Genomic DNA, 22,729 nt, shown 5'->3' with positions numbered 1-22,729 from the left:
TCTCTCCTCCTTTTTAGTTAAGCCCCTTCTTTTTTCTGAAAAGTCTCTGGCAATTTCCAGTCTTTCCGAGTGCCAAAGATGCCTCCTGCAATCAAAGGAATATCTCTATGTGCTCTTGTGTGTGTGCGTGCGCTGTGCTTTTTAAAAACAAGTCCCATATCTTCCCTGACCAAGAGAGAACTGTAGCTTTAGAAAGGTGAACCTGGAAGGTCTGTCTGCGTGGGAAGAAACCCTCCAAGCCCATACTGGGAAATGGAAAGCAGCCTAAAATGTGGTGCTCTTGAAATGCTCTCCTTACTTCCTCCAACTCCTCGTTGCTCTTCAGCTCCTGGCTCAGCACGCCAAGTCGAATCTGACAGCCAATTTTTACAGCTGAATTGAAACGGAAAGACGGGCAGACCCGGGAGAGCATGGAAAAAGAGTCAGTAAAAAGTGAGTTTCCCACCCACCCCCCTTTAAAATGAAGCCTGTTTTATTTTGTCTTTAAAAAAAAAACCACCCACCATAAACCTTTTTAAAATGGCTATCCTGCAATAGGAAGCTGCTCTTTGGTCCATCTGGCTCAGTACTGTACTGTTTACACTGGCTGGCAGAGGCTTTCAAGTAGCTCCGTCCATAGAGCATAGAATCATAGAATAGTAGAGTTGGAAGGGACCCCATGGGTCATCTAGTCCAACCCCCTGCAATGCAGAAATCTCATCTAGACCTCTGCTTGAAAACCTCCAAGGAAGGAGAGACCACAACCTCCCAAAGGAGCCCACTCCACTGTCAAACAGCTCTTACTGTCAGAGTTCTTCCTGAGGTTTAGTCGGAATCTCCTTTCCCATAACTTGAAGCCATTGGTTCGAGTCCTACCCTCTGGAGCAGGAGAAAACAAACTGGCTCCATCCTTCATGTGAGTGCTGCAACCCCAGAGTCGGCCACAACTGGACCTAATGGTCAGTGGTCCCTTTACCTTTACCTAGTCCAGCCCACCACATGGTCTAAGGCAGTGTTTCCCAACCTTGTGCCTCCAGCTGTTTTTGGACTACAATTCCCATCATCCCTTGCCACTGGTCTTGCTAGTCAGGGATGAGGGGAGTTGTAGTTCAAAAACAGCTGGAGGCACAAGGTTGGGAAACACTGGTCTAAGGGATGGTGGACCTGCCCCCTGCTGAAAAAGTTTGCTGACCCATCTGGTCTATGGTATTGGTCTCTCTCTCTCTCTCTCTCTCTCTCTCTCTCTCTCTCTCTCACACACACACACACACACACACACACCTACCTCCAGGGCCAAGATGGGACCTGCATCTGTTACCTGCCTTTCTCCATTTGTGTACCCTTCATAACAGGTAGCTTGAAGGCTGCTTCTCCTCTGTCCTTTCCTCTGTCCTTTCCCTGCCTTTCCTTCATTCTTTGAAGGGAGCCGCGATCTTTAATGTGTTGTGTTTTCTGCCTCCCTCTTCCCCCCCACTTCCGCCTCCCCAATTGTCAACAACCTGCCCGGGACGCTTAGGGAGACAGACTTTCCTCTGTATCAGACCTGGCAGCGTTCAATGACAGCTAAGGAGCAAGATCATCAGCAGGTGAACGCTTTATTCCCAGACGATCCACTTAGAGCAAAGATAAGATGTTCGCTCCTCCGAAATTTGATGCCTTCCATGTACAGAACCGATTCCTCAGTTAAGCCAGCTGCCAGTTAGCCCGGGAGTTCGTTAACTCACTTCCACCCAACTATGTACTGTGGAAGTAGGTCTGTCACAAGCATTTTGATCTTGAATGGTGGAGGGTTGTGTGAAGGCGGTGGTGGAAGAGAGGTTTTTCCCTCCCTTTAATTAAATTAAAGGACTAAAATTTTAAAATTAAAGGACTAAAATTTTAAAAAGAGGGAAAGGATTTGCTGAAATGGATACTTGATCTAGAATACCAAAAAGGGAGGTGTGAGGAGGTCAAGGAAACAAGCTAATGAAAGAATAGAAAGGAGATATGATGCTTTTTCTTTTTTTAAAATTTTGTTATTGTTTAATGGGTTTTATTTTTCTGTTCTTCTTCTTTTTTATATTGTGGTGTGTTGCTTGGTTTTTGTTTAGTGTGGTATGTTCATTTTTTCTTTTTGTAATTGTTGAAACTTTAATAAATATCAGGACGCGGGTGGCGCTGTGGGTAAAACCTCTGTGCCTAGGACTTGCCGATCGCATGGTCGGCAGTTTGAATCCCCGTGGTGGGGTGAGCTCCCGTTGTTCAGTCCCAGCTCCTGCCAAACTAGCAGTTCAAAAGCACTCTTAAGTGCAAGTAGATAAATAGGTACCGCTTTATAGTGGGAAGGTAAACGGCGTTTCCGTGCGCTGCACTGGTGCTGGCTCACCAGCTGCAGCTTCGTCACGCTGGCCACGTGACCCGGAAGTGTCCTCGGATGGCACCGGCTCACGGCCTTTAGAGCGAGATGAGCACGCAACCCTAGAGTCGGACACGACTGGTCCATACGGGCAGGGGGGGTAATAAATATCATTTTTAAAAAAAGAGAGAGAGGCTTTTCCCTCCCAAGGACCACAAACCCTTAGGGAGACAATCCTTTGAGGATTAAGTGGAATCCTAGAATTGTAAATTGGAAGGGACCTCGAGGATCATCTAGTCCAACCCCATGTGATGCAGTAATCTTGTTGTTATCGGCACCATGCTCTAACCCAGTGTTTCCCAACCTTGTGCCTCCAGCTGTTTTTGGACTACAATTCCCATCATCCCTTGCCACTGGTCTTGCTAGTCAGGGATGATGGGAGTTGTAGTTCAAAAACAGCTGGAGGCATAAGGTTGGGAAAAACTGCTCTAACCAACTCAGCCACTGAGGGACAGCTGCAAAAGATTAACCCCTGGCATCTTCATTTATTTATTTTTTATACTTTTTGAGTTTCCGCAATTCACTAATTTTACGATCATTTTAACATTTCCAAACTTGCCATCCTTCCTCCTCTTTCTGCGGTTCCTTAAATTTATTTTTAATATCTTCGGCATATCCAAATGAACTCGCACATTTATTCATCTTCTTTAAATATATAGTCTTCTGAAGCTGCAGGTTATTACGAAAATCCTGCCTATGTTTTTATCTGTTTGCAATTTATCTGTAAATATTCAATAAACCATTTCCATTCTTTTTTTTTAAAAAAATGTTATCTTGATTTCTTATTCTCCCGGTACGTTTTGCCATTTCTGCATATTCCATAGGTTTTTGTATGCATTCTTCCTTTGCTGGGACTTCTGCTTCTTTCCATATTAGGGTGAGTAACATTCTTGCTGCTGTGGTCGCATACATGAATAAGTTTCTATATAGTTTAGGTAGTTCTGTCCCTATAATTCCCAAAAGAAAAGCTTCTGGGGTTTGTTTGTTTTTAAACAAAGGTTATTTTAAACATCCTTTTCATTCCATTATATATCATTTCCCTGGCATCTTCAGATAAGTCTGGGAATATATCCAATCTGGAATCCTGGATAGTTGCCTCTAGAGAATATAGACAATAAGTAAACCAGGCATAGGCAAACAGATGTTTTGGGACTACAACTCCCATGATCCCTAGCTAACAGGTCAGGGATGATGGGAGTTGTAGTCCCCAAACATCTGGAGGGCTGAGTTTGCCTATGCCTGACATAAACAATATGAGATGCTGAGATTCCTGCATTGCAGAGGGTTGGATTGGATGATCCTTGGGGGGGGTCCCCTTCAAACGCTGCAATTCTATGATTGTGTGACCAGTGTCTGACTTGGTATAAGGATGGGGGAAGATGGACTTGAAAGTCCCCCAAGGTCCCTTTCAGTGGTGTGATTTCTGGTGCTTACTGGCACCTTGACCCAGTGGGAAGGCCTGGGGTCACCAAGACCTCAGCCACAAAATTGAATTTTCCAGTCAGGTACGTTTTGCTCAGGGAAGCTATCCTACTCCCCCTCCTCCCTCCTTTTCCTTTTTTTAAAAAAATATTTGTATTAACAATTTCAACCTACAAACTATCAAAACATATCATATTTGTTATGTACTGAAGTTCTCACCCTGGGCCAGCAGGGGAATACTGTAGCTAGTTATGCAAATGAAGGATTGAAAGTGACGTTCAGTGATTGGATAGTTTTAGAAAGTTGCAACAGTTACATTGTTCTGGAGCTCTATATAAGCAGGCTGACTGAGCTCCTCAGTTCAGTTCTGTTCCAGCTTACAAATAAAGAGCTGCTTTGGAAGAATCGCTGTGTCGTCTGATATGTTCGCCCACAACTTAACGATATTCATTATTCCCCCCCCCTTCCCCCTTCAAACCCTCCCCCTCGAGACTTCCTTCAGCTCCTCTCTCTGATTTCTCAGCACATATTATTCTCTCTGTGTTATAAAATTGTACATATCCTTACGTTCTCTATCTATCATGTTATCAAACCAATAAATTAGTGTATGTTTATTCAAACCCTGCCAAGCAGTCCAGTTCATTTTATTGTCTTTTTAGATAATTTGTAATAAGCTCCCATTCTTCCTTAAAGTCACAGTTGTCCTTGACCCGCAGTTTGTATGTCAATTTAGCCAGTTCTGCGTAACTCATCAATTTTTCTTGCCACTGTTCTTTCGTTGGGATTTCCTCATTCTTCCATCCTTGTGCTATCAAGACTCTTGCCACTGTTGTAGCATACATAAATAAGTTCTTTATTTTTCTTGGCAGGTCTTGTCCTAGAATCCCTAAAAGAAATGCTTCTGGGGTTTTTTTTTACTCCTTTTCCAGCCTAATGCCTGCTTTTTCCCCCCCCTCCCTGGCATGGCGCAGGCTTTTGCTCTGCGAGGCGAGCTAATGTTTTAATGCTTTCCCCCTGTTCTTGCTTGGCTGATGCCCCTAGGACGTCAGAATCCTCCGCTTTAGATCAGACGACATTCTCATCTTCCAACTTATTTTTCTCTCCTTCCCCTAAAACACACACCTGCCTAACCTCCTTGACTGTTTTGGGTATAAGAGAGATAGAAGGAGGAAATCCATCCATTTGCTTTCCTGATTCTTCCTCAGGAGCCGTAGCAGCCTCAAAACCTCCTCTTTCTCTTTGGGTTTTCCCCCTGATCCCTTCCAGAGCTCAGGTATTGTTGTTGTTTAGTTGTTTAGTTGTGTCCGACTCTTTGTGACCCCATTGACCAGAGCACGCCAGGCACTCCTGTCTTCCACTGCCTCCTGCAGTTTGGTCAAACTCATGCTGGTAGCTTCGAGAACACTATCCAACCATCTCATCCTCTGTCGTCCCCTTCTCCTTGTGCCCTCCATCTTTCCCAGCATCAGGGTCTTTTCCAGGGAGTCTCCTCTTCTCATGAGGTGGCCAAAGTATTGGAGCCTCAGCTTCAGGCTCTGTCCTTCCAGTGAGCACTCAGAGCTGATTTCCTTCAGAATGGATAGGTTTGATCTTCTTGCAGTCCATGGGACTCCCAAGAGTCTCCTCTAGCACCAGAATTCAAAAGCATCAATTCTTCGGCAATCAGCCTTCTTTATGGTCCAGCTCTCACTTCCATACATCACTACTGGGAAAACCATGGCTGAGACCGGGGAAGGGGCATGGCTCAGCTGGAGAACAGCTACTTTGCATACAGAAGGTCCCTGGTTTACTTCCAAGACATTAAAAAAAAAGACTTAATTTTTCAGCAGTCTACTTAACGCCAAGGTAAGTTCGATCCCCATACGGGACAGCTGCATATTCCCTGCATTGCAGGGGGTTAGACTAGATGGTAGGGACGCAGGCGGTGCTGTAGTCTAAACCACCGAGCCTTGGGCTTGCCGATCAGAAGGTTGGCAATTCGAATTCCCATAATGGGGTGAGCTGCCTTTGCTCTCTCCCTGCTCCTGCCAACCTAGCAGTTCGAAAGCACACCAGTGCAAGTAGAAAAATAGGTACCGTTGTGGCGGGAAAGCAAACGGTGTTTTCATGCACTCTAGTTTCCGTCACGGTGTCCCGTTGCGCCAGAAGCGGTTTAGTCCTGCTGGCCACTTGACCCGGAAAGCTGTCTGTGGACAAACTCTGGCTATCCTTGACCTGAAAGCAAAATGAGCACTGCAACCCCATAGTCTCCTTTGACTGGACTTAACCATCCAGGGGTCCTTTACCTTTACCTTATCAGATGGTCATATGGGTCCCTTCCAACACTACAATTATTTGATTCTAAGTTCTACCTAGATACGGGTGGCGCTGTGGGTTAAACCACTGAGCCTTGGGCTTGCCGATCAGAAGGTTGGCAATTCGAATCCCCATGATGGGGTGAGCTCCCTTTGCTCTGTCCCAGTTCCTGCCAGCCTAGCAGTTCAAAAGCACACCAGTGCAAGTAGAAAAATAGGTACCGTTGTGGCGGGAAGGCGAACAGTGTTTTCATGCGCTCTGGTTTCTGTCACGGTGTCCCGTTGCGCCAGAAGCGGTTTAGTCCTGCTGGCCACATGACCCGGAAAGCTGTCTGTGGACAAACTCCAGCTCCCTCGACCTGAAAGAGTGATGAGCGCTGCAACCCCATAGTCTCCTTTGACTGCACTTAACCGTCCAGGGGTCCTTTACCTTTACCTTACTATATGGTCCTATGGGTCCCTTCCAATGCTACAATTCTTTGATTTTGTATTCTACCTCAGCTGTCTGGGGTGGTCTGGTCCTGGGAGGAATCAGAAGTTGAGAGAGCTGCTGCTGCTGCTGCTGCACTTAGGTCCTGCTTTCAGGCTTCCCATTGAGGGGCTTGTGGCTGGTCACTGTTAAAATAGGATACTGGACTAGATGGGTCTTTGACCAGCTGCAGCCCTCTTCTTACAATCTTATGAGTATCAGAGAGGGAGGTCTATTGCCTTCATACCCTGCATGTGGGCTTCTGAGGGAGAACGACTTTTCTGATCGGCCACTGGACTAAATGACCCAGCAGGGTTGTCCCTATAACAGAGGAGAAATCCATTTTTTAAAAAAAGGATTTAGTGTATACATGGAATTTGGTGGTTCTGACGCAATTGATGTTTGCCCACATTGAACCATTTCTTTCTTCTGTCTGAGCTACTGTGCTTTTTTTCTTCTAGAAAGCCCTACTAACAAAATTACAAGCAAAAAGGAAAAAAGCCCATAAAGAGTCAAGCTCTGTGCAACACCATATTTCTGCAGCATAATTTTATAAATATTAATGCATAGGTGTTTTTACATGGCTGTGTGCACTGCCAATGCAGGGAATGATTCAGATAATGTGTGAGAATTGGTCATATTTTCAGCGGAACTGGTGGAAATTGTTTTTATCTATATAATTGTTATATATACACCCACACCCCTACCTGTGTGTTTTTATTGTATTGTGAAATTGCTTTGAGATGCTCTCTATAGGAAGCAATTCAGAGTTGAAATAAATACATAACTCACTTCTCATTGAGCTCAAGGAATGAGCTGGGCATCAGGGAGAGAGAGAGAGAGAGAGAGAGAGAGAGAGAGAGAGAATGAGAGAGAGAAATCCATTTGACTTTGGGATCTTCAGGCTTGTATGCTGTGTTGGCCTTGCTCAGAGTAGACCCACTGAAATTCATGGACCATAGTTATGTCAAGGGATGGGGGCAAATTTGATTTGGTGCACATTTAAAGGCAAACCAAATCCAGTCCGCACTTTCCAAAATGATATGAGAGCCAGAATAGCCATCCTTCAAAATCCACACATTTCTGAATTTTGCAACGCAGTTCTCCAACGAAGCAATGTCTACAAAACTGAATATCTTTGGGGGCAAAGTGTCTGTTAAAATGCATATATTAGTGAAACGAACATGCAAATATGTGCTCTTTTAATGCAATTAGTTTGCTAAAAGAAAAAGAAAATAAAAAAAGTGTCTTAGGCAAAAATTGCATATGAATGTGTATATGGTGGATTTCCATAAGGATTTTGAAATAAAAATTTCACAAAGAAAATTTCAGCAAAAGGCCTGGATAGCTCAGTTGGTTAGAGCGTGGTGCTGATAATGTCAAGGTTGCAGGTTCAATCCCTGTACGGGACAACTGCATATTCCTGCATTGCAGGGGATTGGATCTGATGATCCACAGGGTCCCTTCCAGCTGTACAATTCTAGTATTCTATGATGTGGAAATACAGGGAGCTGAATTCATGATTTGGGGAATGAGAAACTGAAATGGACAGATTCACTCATCCCTAGCTGTGTATGTTAATTTCAATGGGTCTGCTCTAAGTAGGGTTGGAACTTCAAGCTTTGAAATAATTCCCCCTGCCCCAATGAGGTCACCAGTTGCTGGAAACCACAGGAAGTGATCATGCTATTATCCTGCTCTGGTCCTTCTTGCCAGTTTCCTATTATATGTCTGATCGTCGACTTTGAGAAAAGGTTATTGGACCAGGTGGGCCTTTGGTCTGATGTAGCAGGGTTCTTCACACACACACACACACACACACTTTTTTAAAAAATAATTTTTCTGTTTTACAATTTTAAATACTCATTTTACATCCTTAAGATTGGGTGAACTAATGGAGGAAAGGGCTGTTGATAGCTACTAGCCAGGATTGCCACCCTCTATGCTTCTGGGTACCAGTTGCTGGAAACCACAGGAAAGGAAGAGTGCTCTTGAACTCAGGTTCTGCTTGCAGATATCCCATAATGGTCATCTGCTTGGCCACTGTAAGAACACGATGCTGGACTAGATGGGGCATTGGCCGGATCCAGCAGGCTCTTCTTATGTTCTTATGCCAGGCCTCCTCACTTTGGGGTTTTCTTCTTCTGACTTCTCTTCTCTTCTCTTTCTTTTAAATATGATTTTTATTCAATTTTCCATTCTACAATTTCAGATAAACACTTTACATACTTAAGCTATCAGTGACTCCCCTTCTCTTTCCATGGTTCATTTTACATATGAATCCATGCATATTTTACAAAAACTGTACCAATCAGTATTCCATTATTGCATCAATCAAAATTTATTTATCTTAATGCTGCCAGCGTTTTCAGCCGTACACAATTATTTCTCATATATTCAGTAAATGTTTTCCAATCATCTTTTTAACATATGTTCTTCTTGCTCTCTTATTCTATATGTTAAGTCTGCAAGTTGTACATATTCTGTCAGCTTAATTTGCCATTCTTCTTTGGTTGGGACCTCGCTTGTTTTCCATTTTGGGGCTAACAAAACACGGACCGCAGATGTTGCATACACAAATAACCTTTTTTGACACCTGAGAATTTCAGTCTGAATTTCCCCAACAGAAAGGACTTGGGGTTTGGGAGGGGGGAGTACTTTTAAACATTTTTTCCCGATTCATTATGGATCATTTCCCAATACTCTTTTACCCTTTTACAGGTCCACCACATATGAAAGAACGTTCTCTCAACCTCTTTGCATCTCCAGCACTTATCTGATTCAGTCTAGTACATCGTAGCAAGAGCGAGGATCTTTTTAGGTTCTTATGAGATTGTTTGCCTGGAGGTCCATCAGAAGACCTCGCAATGATCCCTTGCAATGCATCAGCTGGGTCTTCAGCAAATGTCCAATAAATTTCTTGAGCATGATTCTTTCAGAAGTCTCGCTTGGCCAGCAGCATTCAGCTGCTGAACTTGGATGCCGCACTTGTGATTTTACAAAACAGAAGGATCCTCTTCAGTAATAAACACTTGAGCTAGGTAGGGCATGGTGCTGCCACTGCTTCTCGAAAGATTACACAAACTCTATCAGATGTGTGTCTCCATCCCAAGTAGGCATGCGGATGCTTCTCCCTGTCTGGCAAGGAGCCATCCATCTTCGTTACGAGCTGGAACGGAAGAGTTGTTGTTGTTTATTTAAAGCCATTTAGAAATCTCTTCTCGTAAAGTACCGTATTTTTTGCTCTATAAGACTCACTTTTTCCCTCCTAAAAAGCAAGAGGAAATGTGTGTGTGTCTTATGGAGCGAATGCAGGCTGTGCAGCTATCCCAGAAGCCAGAACAGCAAGAGGGATTGCTGCTTTCACTGCACAGCGATCCCTCTTGCTGTTCTGGCTTCTGAGATTCAGAATATCTTTTTTCTTGTTTTCCTCCTCCAAAAACTAGGTGCGTCTTGTGATCTGGTGCGTCTTATAGAGCGAAAAATACGGTATTTCAAAAGCAATTTCGCAATAAACACATCAGCCATGGGGGGAGAGGGAACAATTACATGTAAGCAAAACAATCCTAACTTTTCTGCTAAGAAACCCAATTAAAAATATTTTTATATGTAAAACACCCACAAAACTTCATATTTAATCTATGGAACAGTGGCAATGATGGCCACTGTTTCGGATGACTTGAAATCCGCCTTGGCGACAACAAAATGAATTGGACTCCTTGGCAGGTTTTGAATAAACATACACAAATTTATTGATTGTTAACATAGTAAAGGTAAAGGGACCCCTGACCATTAGGTCCAGTCGTGACTGACTCTGGGGTTGCGGCGCTCATCTCGCTTTATTGGCCAAGGGAGCCGGCGTACAGCTTCCAGGTCATGTGGCCAGCATGACTAAGCTGCTTCTGGTGAACCAGAGCAGCGCACTGAAAAGCTGTTTACCTTCCCGCCGGAGCAGTACCTATTTATCTACTTGGACTTTGACATGCTTTTGAACTGCTAGGTTGGCAGGAGCTGGGACAGAGCAATGGGAGCTCACCCCGTCGCAGGGATTCGAACCGCCAACCTTCTGATTGGCAAGTCCTAGACTGTGGTTTAACCCACAGCGCCACCCACATCCCTGTTAACATAGTAGATGGATGAAATAAGGATTTATACAATTTTACAGTATGCAGAGAACAATATGAGTTGAGAAATCAGAGAAAGGAGCTGAAGGAAGTCTTGGGGTGGGGAGGGAGGGTTTGATGGGGAGGTGGGGGGAAATTGGGGGGGGGAATAATGAATATGAGATGTTCTGATATTTTGATATGTTGAAATTGTTAAAAAATATATATATAAAAGAAGAAATAAATCTGCCTTGGCAGGTAGATCCATTGGTAGAGCATGAGACTTTTCATCTCAGGATCAGGGGTTTGAGCCTCATGTTGGGCATAGGATTCCTGCACTTTGGGGGGGTTGGACTAGATGATCCTCAGGATCCCTTCCAACTCTACAATGCTATGATTCTATGAAATGTGGATTAGACAAATTCATAGGCAGAAGCCTATCAAGGGATAGTAGCCTGGCTATGCTCTGCATCCATGGTTGGAAGCAATAATGTTCTGAATATCATTTGCTGGAAACCACAGGAGGGGAGATGGCTCTTGTGCTTGGGTGCTCTTTGCGGGTTTCCCATTGGGGCATCTGGTTGGCCACTGTGAGAACAGGGTGCTGGACTAAATGGGCCATTGGCCTGATCCAGCAGTGAACAACTTGACTGGCTTTAGAAGAGAATTACCGTATTTTTTGCTCTATAAGACTCACTTTTTCCCTCCTAAAAAGTAAGGGGAAATGTGTGTGCTTCTTACGGAGCGATCCATCTTGCTATTCTGGCTTCTGGGATTCAGAATATTTTTTTTCTTGTTTTCCTCCTCCAAAAACTAGGTGCGTCTTGTGGTCTGGTGCGTCTTATAGGGTGAAAAATACGGTAAACCGAAAGACACTTTCTCTAGGGAGTGGTGGAGCTCTATTACACTCACAAACGTTCCAGAAAGATGCCCATATAATGACAATTTCTATACAGATAAAGAGAACATGGACACATTTTGTTAGACACCTGCAATTCTATTGCGTTATGGTGCTATTACAATTTGTTGGAAAAGAATATGTAAGGAAAACAATAAAAAATCACTTGGGGAAAAAAATATTGACTGATTACATTTGAATCGTAGCATTTTAGAGTTGGAAAGGGACCCCGAGGGTCATCTAGTCGAGCCCCCTGCAATGCAGGAATCGCATCATCTGAATCTGAAGCGAGTGTCTCTGGAGCAGGGTTGGAGAGCTCAGAACTGGCCAGAAGCACGTTGACGTTAGCAAATGCACAATTGTAAAATACAGAATAAAAATTAACTGGTTAGAATCAATCAATTAAAATATATTGGAGCACATTTAGAACTAGCATAATTAAAGGCCTTTCTGGGTGGATGGTCTCTGCCTGTCCATGGAAAGATAGCAAAAAGTGATTCAATGTAACCTCTCAGGATATGGGTGTAGCCACAGAAGAGCGCCTCTCTCTCTCTCTCTCTCTCTCTCTCTCTCTCTCTCTCTCTCCTTTTCTTTCTTTCCTTCCTTCCTTCCTTTCCTTCCTCCCTCTCTCTCTCTCTCTCTCTCTCTCTCTCTCTCTCTCTTTTTCTTTCTTTCTTTTCCTTCCTTCCTTCCTTCCTTCCTCCCTCCCTCCCCCCTCTCTCTTTCTCCCTCTCTCCCTCACCAACAATGCCTCTCATGCTCACCTGAGGATCTTAGCACTCGGACAGATTTGCAGAGGGATATACGATCTTTCAGGCAGCATGGATAATAACGATAGTTATTAGTAATAATGGATGTAGATAGGGTATATAGGATAAAGGACAACTGAGAAAATGGGGAATGAGGTGGAGGGGACAGAGAAGGGGGGAAAGGATGGCATTTTTCTCTCTGTGTGGTTTTCTTTTCTCTGGGCGGTTATGTTGTAGAGGTGGGGGGTGGGAGCAGTGAAAGCTCAATCTTCTGGATTTTCTACAGCTGGTGTGCCACCCCCTCCTCAGACCCAGTTGCCTTCCAGGTCTGCACAAATAATTTCTCTTAGTGTGTGTGTGCGCATGTGTAAGATGCTTTTCCCTGGCTCTGCAGAGCCTTAAAAACAACTAATGAAGCAATTATTCCAATCAGTCTGGGAAATTGCAACAAGGCTGCAGGGATGATGACTTAGTCAATTTTGCCAGCGAAGAGGAGGAGGAGGTGGAGGGGTGGGTGAGTGGGTGGGTTTATTTAAAGTCTCCAAGGACTCAGACACCTGCAAGGCCAGGAGGGGTTGTGAACAGTCATGGTGCTGATTTTCGGGTGGGGATGGGGGAGTTTATCCAGGCTACTCATAATAATAACAACAACAACAACTTTATTTATACTCCATCCTCCCCGGCCAAAACCAGGCTCAGAGAGGCTAACATCAAATATATAACATATTAACATAAAATCAGGCGATCAAGTAAAATACATCCTAAAATCAGATCAGAATCAAAGTGATATCCAATCAGATGGCAACCCACAGATTAGGGCTGGGACCTTAAATGCTCACCAGCATAACTGTTTGTACTGATCTTATATGACCCTGTGAGAAAAGTTGGAGGGCCACTTTCATACAAGTTCTTATAAGGAGAGAGGGGAAGTCAGGCTGGGCCCTGACCAAAGGCCTGGCGTAACAGCTCCATCTTGCAGGCCCTGCGGAAAGATATCAGATCCTGCAGGACCCTGGTCTCTTGTGGCAGAGCATTCCTCCAGGTCGGGGCCACGGCCAAAAAGGCCTTGGCTCTGGTCGAGGCCAGTCTAATCTCCTGGAGGCCTGGGACCTCCAAGATGTTATTATTTGCGGACTGTAAGGTCTTCCATGGGGCATACCAGGAGAGGCGGTCCTGTAGTTATGGTGGTGGCTCGGACTGGTGGGGCAGAATTGACTGAGCCAGAGCCCAATGAAAAGCAGAGATAACTCATTCTTGTTTTTTGTCCCCATACTTCACCCTGCCAGGTTCTACAATGGGCAACAGGAGGAGGAAGCTGGTCACGCTATTGGCAGCTGCATAATCTGCAGCATGACGACAGTCTTACCTTTTTATGTATATAGGTGGATATGTATATACAGTGATGTGTATGCAGTGAGACCAGTAGGACGGAAGGCAGAGAGGCCAGCAGGAGGTGAAACCAGAACAGGTGACAAGCAGAGCAGATTCTTCCGTTCTCCTGGCTGAGTTCTATGAGGGGCAACATTGAGAATGAGGAGGAGAATGCTGATAGGCAGGGCCGCCCCTATTCCCCCAGGGGTGGCTGTAAGTAAGAAGGCAAGCAGGCAGGCGGGGGCTGACTGAGGGCAGGCTGAGTTTTGGCGGAAGCACAGGGCCCCATTCATCCTAATGGACTAGCCTCCACTATATTGCCTGGATCAGCATGCTGTGGCATTCCCAAACCTATTTGACAGCACCTACCTATGGTGCTGTGGGTTAAACCACAGAGCCTAGGACTTGCCGATCGGAAGGTTGGCAGTTTGAATCCCTGCGATGGGGTGAGCTCCTGTTGCTCAGTCCCTGCTCCTGCCAACCTAGCAGTTCGAAAGCACGTCAAAGTGCAAGTAGATAAATAGGTACCACTCCAGCGGGAAGGTAAACGGCATTTCCGTGCGCTGCTCTGGTTCGCCAGAAGTGGCTTAGTCATGCTAGCCACATGACCCAGAAGCTGTACACCGGCTCCCTTGGCCAATAAAGCGAGATGAGCGCCGCAACCCCAGAGTTGTCTGTGACTGGGAGCTGACAACACCTCTGCTCCCTAGAGTTGGCGCGCCTGCGGGGACCCAAAGTTGAAGGAGGCTGTGCTCTAAATGTTCATCACTCTCAACATAGCTGGACTCCAACTCCAATCGGTCCCAGCAGGGTCAGAGATTATGGGAGTGGTAGTCTGAATGTCAGCAGATTCAAGGCAGATGAAAGAAAGGACTTCTTCATGCTGCTGCTTCTTCGACGATCCTTCATAGCCGACTAAGATTGCCTTCCATGAACATGGTCTTAACAGTGAGTCAGTAAGTGACTGTGGAGGCCACTTCTGGATCCACACGTCCTTCCACAGTGGCAACATAGGTTTCTGGGCGGGAGTTGATCACGGTAAGGGCTTGCCAAGCGTGCCATCCTCTCAGCACGTTTCCCACTTTTGTCCTGAGCTCAAGTGTCTTCAAAGCCCGTGACACCTTTGCTAAAGGCTATAGGGACCTGCTCTTGTGCTTGGATCCTGCTGGCAGGCTTCTCATAGGCATGTATTTGGCCACTGGGAAAACAGAATGCTGGACTAGATGGGTCTTTGGGCTGATCCAGCCCAGCTCTTCTAATTTATTTGTGTTCTTAAGCATTCCTAATAATTTTAAGAGGAGCCTCACTAGATCAGAGAGAGAAACACTGTGGAGGATAAAGCGATCAATGGCTCCTAGCTGCAATCACCATATCTGCCTCCATGTTCAGAGGCAGCCAGGTTCATGCATTCCAGCTGCTGGAAAGGAGCAGAGAGTGCTCTTGAATCCTGCTTGCGAGTTTCCTAGACAATGGACCCTCAAGGTCCCTTCCAACACTCCAGTTCTGATTCCAAGATTTGATGAATCCAATGAAGGGCTCCAAGGAGAAAATTGGAGCGTTCTATTGTGTTTTAGTTTTGCTAAGCCTGCCTCTTGGAAGTGCTCAGTCCGCTGCCCTTGAGCAGGATCTGGCGGAAACTTTTCCTTTTTTGAGTCTCATCCAAACTGGAGGCTCCCCCCCCTCCTCCCCCAACGCCTACATGCACAGGCACCTCTGCCGAGGGGGTAAAAAAAGAGGTGAAACTCCAAATTGCTTCTTGGCTGTGTTTCGAAATTGCTTGTGACTTTCAGGGTCAAGCTACAAAGCAGGTTTCTCTGGCACGGAAATTGTCGGGGGTGGGAGCAGATAAAGGATTTTGCTCGGGGGAAAGGAAGGCTCTCGGAGGGTGGAAGAAGTTCTTCCATTTTCAAGCTTGGAGGGACGGAGGCTGCAGGACTCAGAATATGTGGTCATAGGCTTGCAGAGCTGGATTTCTGCAAAGGCAGGTGCGTGGGGGAAGAGCACAGGGTGGCACAGTGGTTAGAGTGCTGTCTGTTGGTCTGGTCTACAATTGCAGGAGAATACAGTGGACGCTCGGGTTGCGAACATGATCCATGCAGGAGGCACGTGTGCAACCCCCAGCACCCGCAACCCCAACACCGCGTCTGTGCACGCGCGAGTTGCAATTCGGCGCTTCTGTGCATGCGCAAAGCACAATTTACCGTTTCTGCGCATGCGTGAGCACCAAAATCCGGAAGTAACCCGTTCCGGTACTTCCGGGTTTTGGCGCATCCATAACCCAAAAATGCGCAACTTGAAGTGTCTGTAACCCAAAATATGACTTTAATAAAGTGCTGGGAGTCCTGAGCTGTTTGTTTAGAGAAGAGGTGGGGAGCCTCTGGCCTGTGAGTCTAATCTTGCACCAACCTGCCGTATGCCTGGCAGACATGCTTTGAGGCAGGAGTCTCTCTTACTGTGAAATGATATACAATGAACTGAAAAGGATGTTCAAAAGAACTTTTGTAAAAAAACAAACCAACCAGAAGCTTTTGTTTTGGGAACTATGGGGACAGAACTACCGAAATTGAATAGAAATTTATTTATGTATAACTTAGGCATGCTGGCCACATGACCTGGAAGCTGTACGCTGGCTCCCTCGGCCAACAAAGCGAGATGAGCACCGCAACCCCAGAATCGGTCACGACTGGACCTAATGGTCAGGGATCCCTTTACCTTTACAGCAGAAAGGATGGGACAGAGGACGAGATGGTTGGACAGTGTTCTCGAAGCTACGAACATGAGTTTGACCAAACTGTGGGAGGCAGTAGAAGACAGGAGTGCCTGGTCCATGGGGTCATGAAGAGTTGGACACGACTAAATGACTAAACAACAACACAGCAGAGAGAATGCTACTTGCCCCAAAGTGGAAAGAAGCAGAAGTCCCAGCAAAGGAAGAATGGATATAAAAACTTACGGAATATGCAGAAATGGCGGAACTTATCAGAAGAATAAGAAATCAAGATAACAAACTTTTGATAAAAGAATGGAAATGCTTTATTGAATATTTACAAATAAATTGCAAACAGACAAAAACATTGGCAGGATTATTGTAAAAACCTGCAGTTTCATAAGAGTACATATTTCAAGTAGATAATGAAATGAGCAGATTAAATGAATTTGGATATGCAGGCCTTCCCGGGCGTTTTTCCAACAATATTTGCCCTCCAGGCTTTGTGAATACCTGGCTTCAGCAAACTCCATCAACAGATATCTGTCTGGTCCATTGATTATGGAGGCAGGGGGAGGCCTGGATTCCCCTCTTCTAGAGTGGAATCATTAGCCACTGGAACCAAGGAAATCTTTGGCATTATTTGAAGTTTCTACAGTTTTCTATATTGGATAGTGAGAGGAAACAGTATGATACATAGTGTTATAGGAATTCTAAGGTCTCATATATAGAAATCATATGTTCATAAATTTACAAGGCAAACACATACATAAGTATATAAACCATGTGTCTGAAATAGTACAGGAGAGCAATCCTGAAACCATTTTGACTCTCCCAAATTGACCTCAAATATTTCTCTGCAAGGAGGAAGGAAATGGGAAAGCCTCTCTGTTGCCTTTTGCTTGCAAATCCTGACTTAAGGGCGTATGTGTGTATGAATAGGGTGCGCCTGTGACCTGGATTCAGGAATTAAAGCATTTACTATCACAAAAGATTTTGAATTCTGGTGCTGGAGGAGACTCTTGAGAGTCCCATGGACTGCAAGAAGATCAAACCTATTACCCATTCTGAAGGAAATCAGCCCTGAGTGCTCACTGGAAGGACAGATCGTGAAGCTGAGGCTCTAATACTTTGGCCACCTCATGAGAAGAGAAGACTCCCTGGAAAATACCCTGATGTTGGGAAAGATGGAGGGCACAAGGAGAAGGGGGCGACAGAGGACGAGATGGTTGGATAGTGTTTTCGAGGTTACCAGCATGAGCTTGACCAAACTGCGGGAGGCAGTGGAGGACAGAGGTGCCTGGCGTTCTCTGGTCCATGGGGTCACGAAGAGTCGGACACGACTAAACGACTAAACAACAACAACAACATCACAAAAGAACGGGCAGGCTGCCCAGGTAGAGCAATCACTGGCCATTATCAGGTGTAATAATAAAATTTAAGGTATTCTATATATAATCAATGTTCATAAATGTACCAACCAAGCACGCACATAGATCAGCACAGGAAGACCAACCTGAAACCATTTTGACTCCCAAGCTGACCAAATGTTTCTCTGCAAGGAGGGAGGAGGTGAACAAAACCTTTCTTGTTACAGGAATTTAGAAATCACCATCTCAAAGGAATGGGCAGACTACCAGGAAAGGCAATCAGATAAGGCCTGATCAGATAACCTGACAGACAGGAAAAACAACATTCAAATTTCTGTTGTAGACCACCTTTTCTGTGACGTAGGTATGATGTTTGTGGGGGGTGGTCTTGGGTTACACCCCTTCTGTGATGTATGTATGATGTACGGAGGGGTGGTCTTGAGCTCCAGGGCAGGGAATTTAAAATGTCTATATAAGGGGACACAGGTGGCGCTGTGGGTTTCGAAACTTGCCGTTCGAAAGGTCGGCGGTTCGAATCCCTGCGGCGGGGTGCGCTCCCGCTGCTCGGTCCCAACGCCTGCCAACCTAGCAGTTCGAAAGCACCTCCGGGTGCAAGTAGATAAATAGGGACCGCTTACCAGCGGGAAGGTAAACGGCGTTTCCATGTGCGGCCCTGGCTCGCCAGAGAAGCGATGTCACGCTGGCCACGTGACCCGGAAGTGTCTCCGGACAGCGCTGGCCCCTGGCCTCTTAAGTGAGATGGGCGCACAACCCCAGAGTCTGTCAAGACTGGCCCGTACGGGCAGGGGTACCTTTACCTTTACCTTATATAAGGGCAGGCACACCTTTGTTCTGGGTCCTCCTCCTTTCCTGCATGTGAGGGGAGCACCCTGTTGCAACAGATCAATAAAGATAAGGCATGATTACTTACTAGCCACTTTGCTTCTCAATATTCTCTGGTTGGCTTCTGTTATTTTCTCCTACCAATAGGGAACCTACGTAAGGACTCTATACAGGCTCTTGGATACCCCATAAGGGAAAAAGGGCAGATTTTGTTTACAAAAGAGGTATCCTAACAAACAGGATTTTTGTTGGAGATTTCCCCCTTCTGTGATGTATGTATGATGTTTTGGGAGGTGGTCTCTGGCTACAGGGTGGACAGTTTCAAAAGTCTATATAAGAGCTTGAGCACCATTGTTCTGGGTTCCTCTCTTCGTGGGGGGAGTGGGGGACCCTGTTGCAACACTTTAATAAAAATCAGGCTTACTAGCTGCTTGGCTTCTCAATATTCTCTGGTTGGCCTCTGTTATTTTCTCCTTCCGATAGGGAACCTGCTTAAGGACTCTGTGCAGGCTCTTGGATACCCCATAGGGGAAAGGGACCCCTGACAATTAGGTCCAGTCATGACCGACTCTGGGTTGCGGCGCTCATCTCGCTTTATTGGCCAAGGGAGCCTGCGTACAGCTTCCAAGTCATGTGGCCAGCATGACTAAGCCGCTTCTGGCGAACCAGAGCAGCGCACGGCAACGCCGTTTACCTTCCCGCCATAGCGTTTCACCCCGTTGCAGGGATTCGAACCGCCAACCTTCTGATTGGCAAGTCCTAGGCTCTGTGGTTTAACCCACGTCGCCACCTGCATCCCACATAAGGGAAATGGGAGCAGTCCCCCCCCCCTTATAATAATGGTATCTGCTTATTGCTACAATTTTATGGACTGCTTTTCTGAGCCTCTTTGCTATTGTGTATGTATGGTGCCTGTGTCAACCGTCATTGTCCTGGCCTTAGTTAGAGGCTGTGGTGAGAACTTTTTTGGGGGTGTCGTTAAACTGCCCCCCCATTCCTAGTTTTAACAGGCGAGACCCATCCCTTGCCGCCTGTCAAGAGCATTGCTCTCCACCCTGTGACAAGCCATGACGGGGCAGCTGGTGGAGGAAGGAGAAAGCTGTGGTCTTTGTCTGTGTGTGTTTGTTCCAGCATGGAGAATAAATAGCAAGGTTATAAATACCGGAGGGGACGGGATGAGGAGAGAAAGATCTTCTCTCAGCCTTAATGAGAGGGAGAAAGGAGCCTTGATATATTTCATCCTGCAGCGTAAAAAATAAATTAAAAAAATATCTTCCGTGCCAGACAGTTCGGACAAGGCCACTAAACTAGATGCCTCGATGGGATAGTGATCCAAGCTGCGAAGTGGAGGGGAGAAGGGATTCACTTCGGTGCCTGTAGGGATGGTCGAGTGAATGATTGAGGGCTCCCTCTGGAAAGGGGTCGGAAAAGGAGTCAAATTAAAAAGGGGACAGAGAACAGAAGAGTCGAGGCTGCTGTCTCGATCTGGCAGCTTGCCTCTTTGTGGTACTGAGACAGTTTGTAGAGGAGCATAGCGAAGGGTACCTTTTTAGAATTAAATTAAATCAAATTATTTTTTTATTTAGGTATATACAACCCTTATAATAATTAGGTATATACAACCCTTCATCCAAGGATCACAGTGGTTTACAGTAAGTGTTGGAAATGTAAAGGAAAAGGTTTTTTTTTATCATAACTGGTGGTCTTGAGGTAAGGTTGACACTTACTGGGAAATGATATATACAGTGGTACCTCAGGTTACAGACGCTTCAGGTTACAGACTCCGCTAACTCAGAAATAGTACTTCGGGTTAAGAACTTTGCTTCAGGATGAGAACAGAAATTGTGCGGCGCTGGCGCGCTGGCAGCAGGAGGCCCCATTAGCTAAAGTGGTGCTTCAGGTTAAGAACAGTTTCAGGTTAAGAACGGACCTCCGGAACGAATTAAGTACGTAACCAAAGGTACCACTGTATAATGAATTGAAAAGGATGTTTAAAATAATGTTTGTAAAAAACAAGAACCAGAAGCTTTCCTTTTGGGACAGAACTACCCAAACTGTACAGAAATTTATTCATGTACAGTCATACCTCGGGTTATGAATGCTGCGGGTTGTAGGATTTTGGGTTGCGGACCGTGCCAAACCTGGAAGTACCGGAACAGGTTGCTTCCGGGTTTTGGCACTTGTGCATGCACAGAAGCACAAAATGACGTCACGCACATGCGCAGAAGCTCCGGATCGCATCACACACGTGCTCAGATGCGGCGCTTCAGGTTGTGAACGTTCCTCCCCCACAGATCACATTCGCAACCCGAGGTATGACTGTATGCGACTATAGCGGCATACAGAATGTTACTTGCCCCAAGCAAAAGAAGAATGGATACAAAAACTTGTTGAACAGCAGTTTTATAAGAGTATATTTTTAAAATAGTTAAATAAATGAGTAAGTTAAGTTAATTTGGATATGCAGAAAATATTAAAAATTTACAGAGCCGCAGAAAGAGGGGGAAGGAAGTCGAATTTTGAAATGTTAAAATGACTGTAAAATTATTGAAGTGTGTAAAACTGAAAATCATAAATAAAATAAAAAATACAGTATAGCATACCACCCAACATTTTTCCAATGAAAATATTATTTTTATATATATATATATATAATTAATAATAATAATAATACCCTGCCCATCTGACTGGGTCATCTCAGCCTCAATGGGCAGCTTCTAACATATATAAAACATAATAAAACAAAAAACCAAAAACGTTCCCTATACAGATGTCTTCTAAAGGTTGTATAGCTACTTATCTCCTTGGCTCGGGGGTCGCATAACTCCATACATGCCAACATTTCTCCAATGAAAATAGGGATGTCCTAAGGAAAAGCGGGACATTCTGGGATCAAATCAGAAACCAGGAGGGCTTCTGTAAATTCGGGACTGTCCCTGGAAAATAGAGAGACTTGGAGGTTCTGACATATGAGTATTGCCTTTGAGGATCAGTTTGTTTATTTCGGAGATCTGGGGCCCTAAGTTGTTGATGGAGCCCCAACTCCCGTCAGCACAAGCCAGCATTACCAAGAGTCGTCGTCGTCGTCTTCTTCTTCTTCTTCTTCTTCTGCGATCATGTAACTGATGATGGCAGTTGCAGTCTTTGATATTCATTCCGTTTGATTCAGGGATGGGAAACCTCTGCCCCTCCAGATATTGTTTGACCCCCCAGCTGCCTTGACCCCCAGCCAGCATGGGCAATAGTAAAATCAAATGTGTGCTATGGTCCAGCAACTTTCAGAAAGGCTCCCAGGATTTTGTTTATTTGTTGCGGTTGTTTTAAATTGGTCTACCACCCACACCAAATTGGAACTTCAAGGTGGTTTACACATATGGAAAAAGAACTGTTTGACAATGATACAGAAATATACCCCCGAAAGCAAGAGATAAAAGCATGATTGCAGATTTAGAATCATATCACATTTGGCCGTGGGAGATGCGCCAACTGCAATTTGAAGACTCAATTAAGAAGACAATTTTGGACACTTTTGTAGAGTTATTTATGTATAATGCACAGCTTTTGACACGACACCCTCTCCTCTCCTTGTGCTATTTCTATAGCTGAGTAATATTTTTTTACTGGTGATGAGGTTATTAAGGCTATAATCTAGTATATATTGCCATTGCCCTCAGTAGGGTTTTTATTGGGTTCTACCGAAGGGACACGGGTGGCGTTGTGGGTCAAACCACAGAGCCTAGGGCTTGCCAATCAGAAGGTCGGTGGTTCGAATCCCCACGACGGGGTGAGCTCCTGTTCGGTCCCTGCTCCTGCCAACCTAGCAGTTCGAAAGCACGTCAAAGTGCAAGTAGATAAATAGGTACCACTCTGGCGGGAAGGTAAACGGCGTTTCCGTGCGCTGCTCTGGTTCGCCAGAAGCAGCTTAGTCATGCTGGCCACATGACCCGGATGCTGTACGTCAGCTCCCTTGGCCAATAAAGCAAGATGTGCGCTGCAACCCCAGAGTCAGCCACGACTGGACCTAATGGTCAGGGGTACCTTTACCTTTACTGAGGATCCCGTACCTGAGAGACATCAAAGATTTGGAGTTCTAGTCCTGGGATTGATGGGAGTTGTAGTCCGACAACAT

At 45.3% G+C, this 22,729-nt stretch overlaps 1 protein-coding gene across 4 annotated transcripts in view; it reads left to right on the top strand.

The window, feature by feature from the left end:
* DISP3 (dispatched RND transporter family member 3) overlaps positions 1-22,729 on the top strand; it is a 93,131-nt gene that overhangs the window by 16,260 nt on the left and 54,142 nt on the right. Inside the window, exon 1 of one of the 4 annotated variants that reach the window (XM_083750154.1) lies at positions 1,396-1,565. The exons of the other annotated variants lie outside the window; for them this stretch is intronic. Coding sequence (XP_083606280.1) covers positions 1,536-1,565 — 30 coding nt within the window. The 5' untranslated portion in view covers positions 1,396-1,535. Of the gene's footprint in view, positions 1-1,395; positions 1,566-22,729 lie in introns of those variants that run through there. 4 annotated transcript variants of the gene reach the window in all.

This window comes from Podarcis gaigeae (assembly GCF_964106915.1).
Source record: "Podarcis gaigeae genome assembly, chromosome: 8".
NCBI classification, from domain to species: domain Eukaryota; kingdom Metazoa; phylum Chordata; class Lepidosauria; order Squamata; family Lacertidae; genus Podarcis; species Podarcis gaigeae.
Note: the sequence above shows the minus strand (reverse complement) of the source record. Positions and strands in the feature narration are given on the sequence as shown.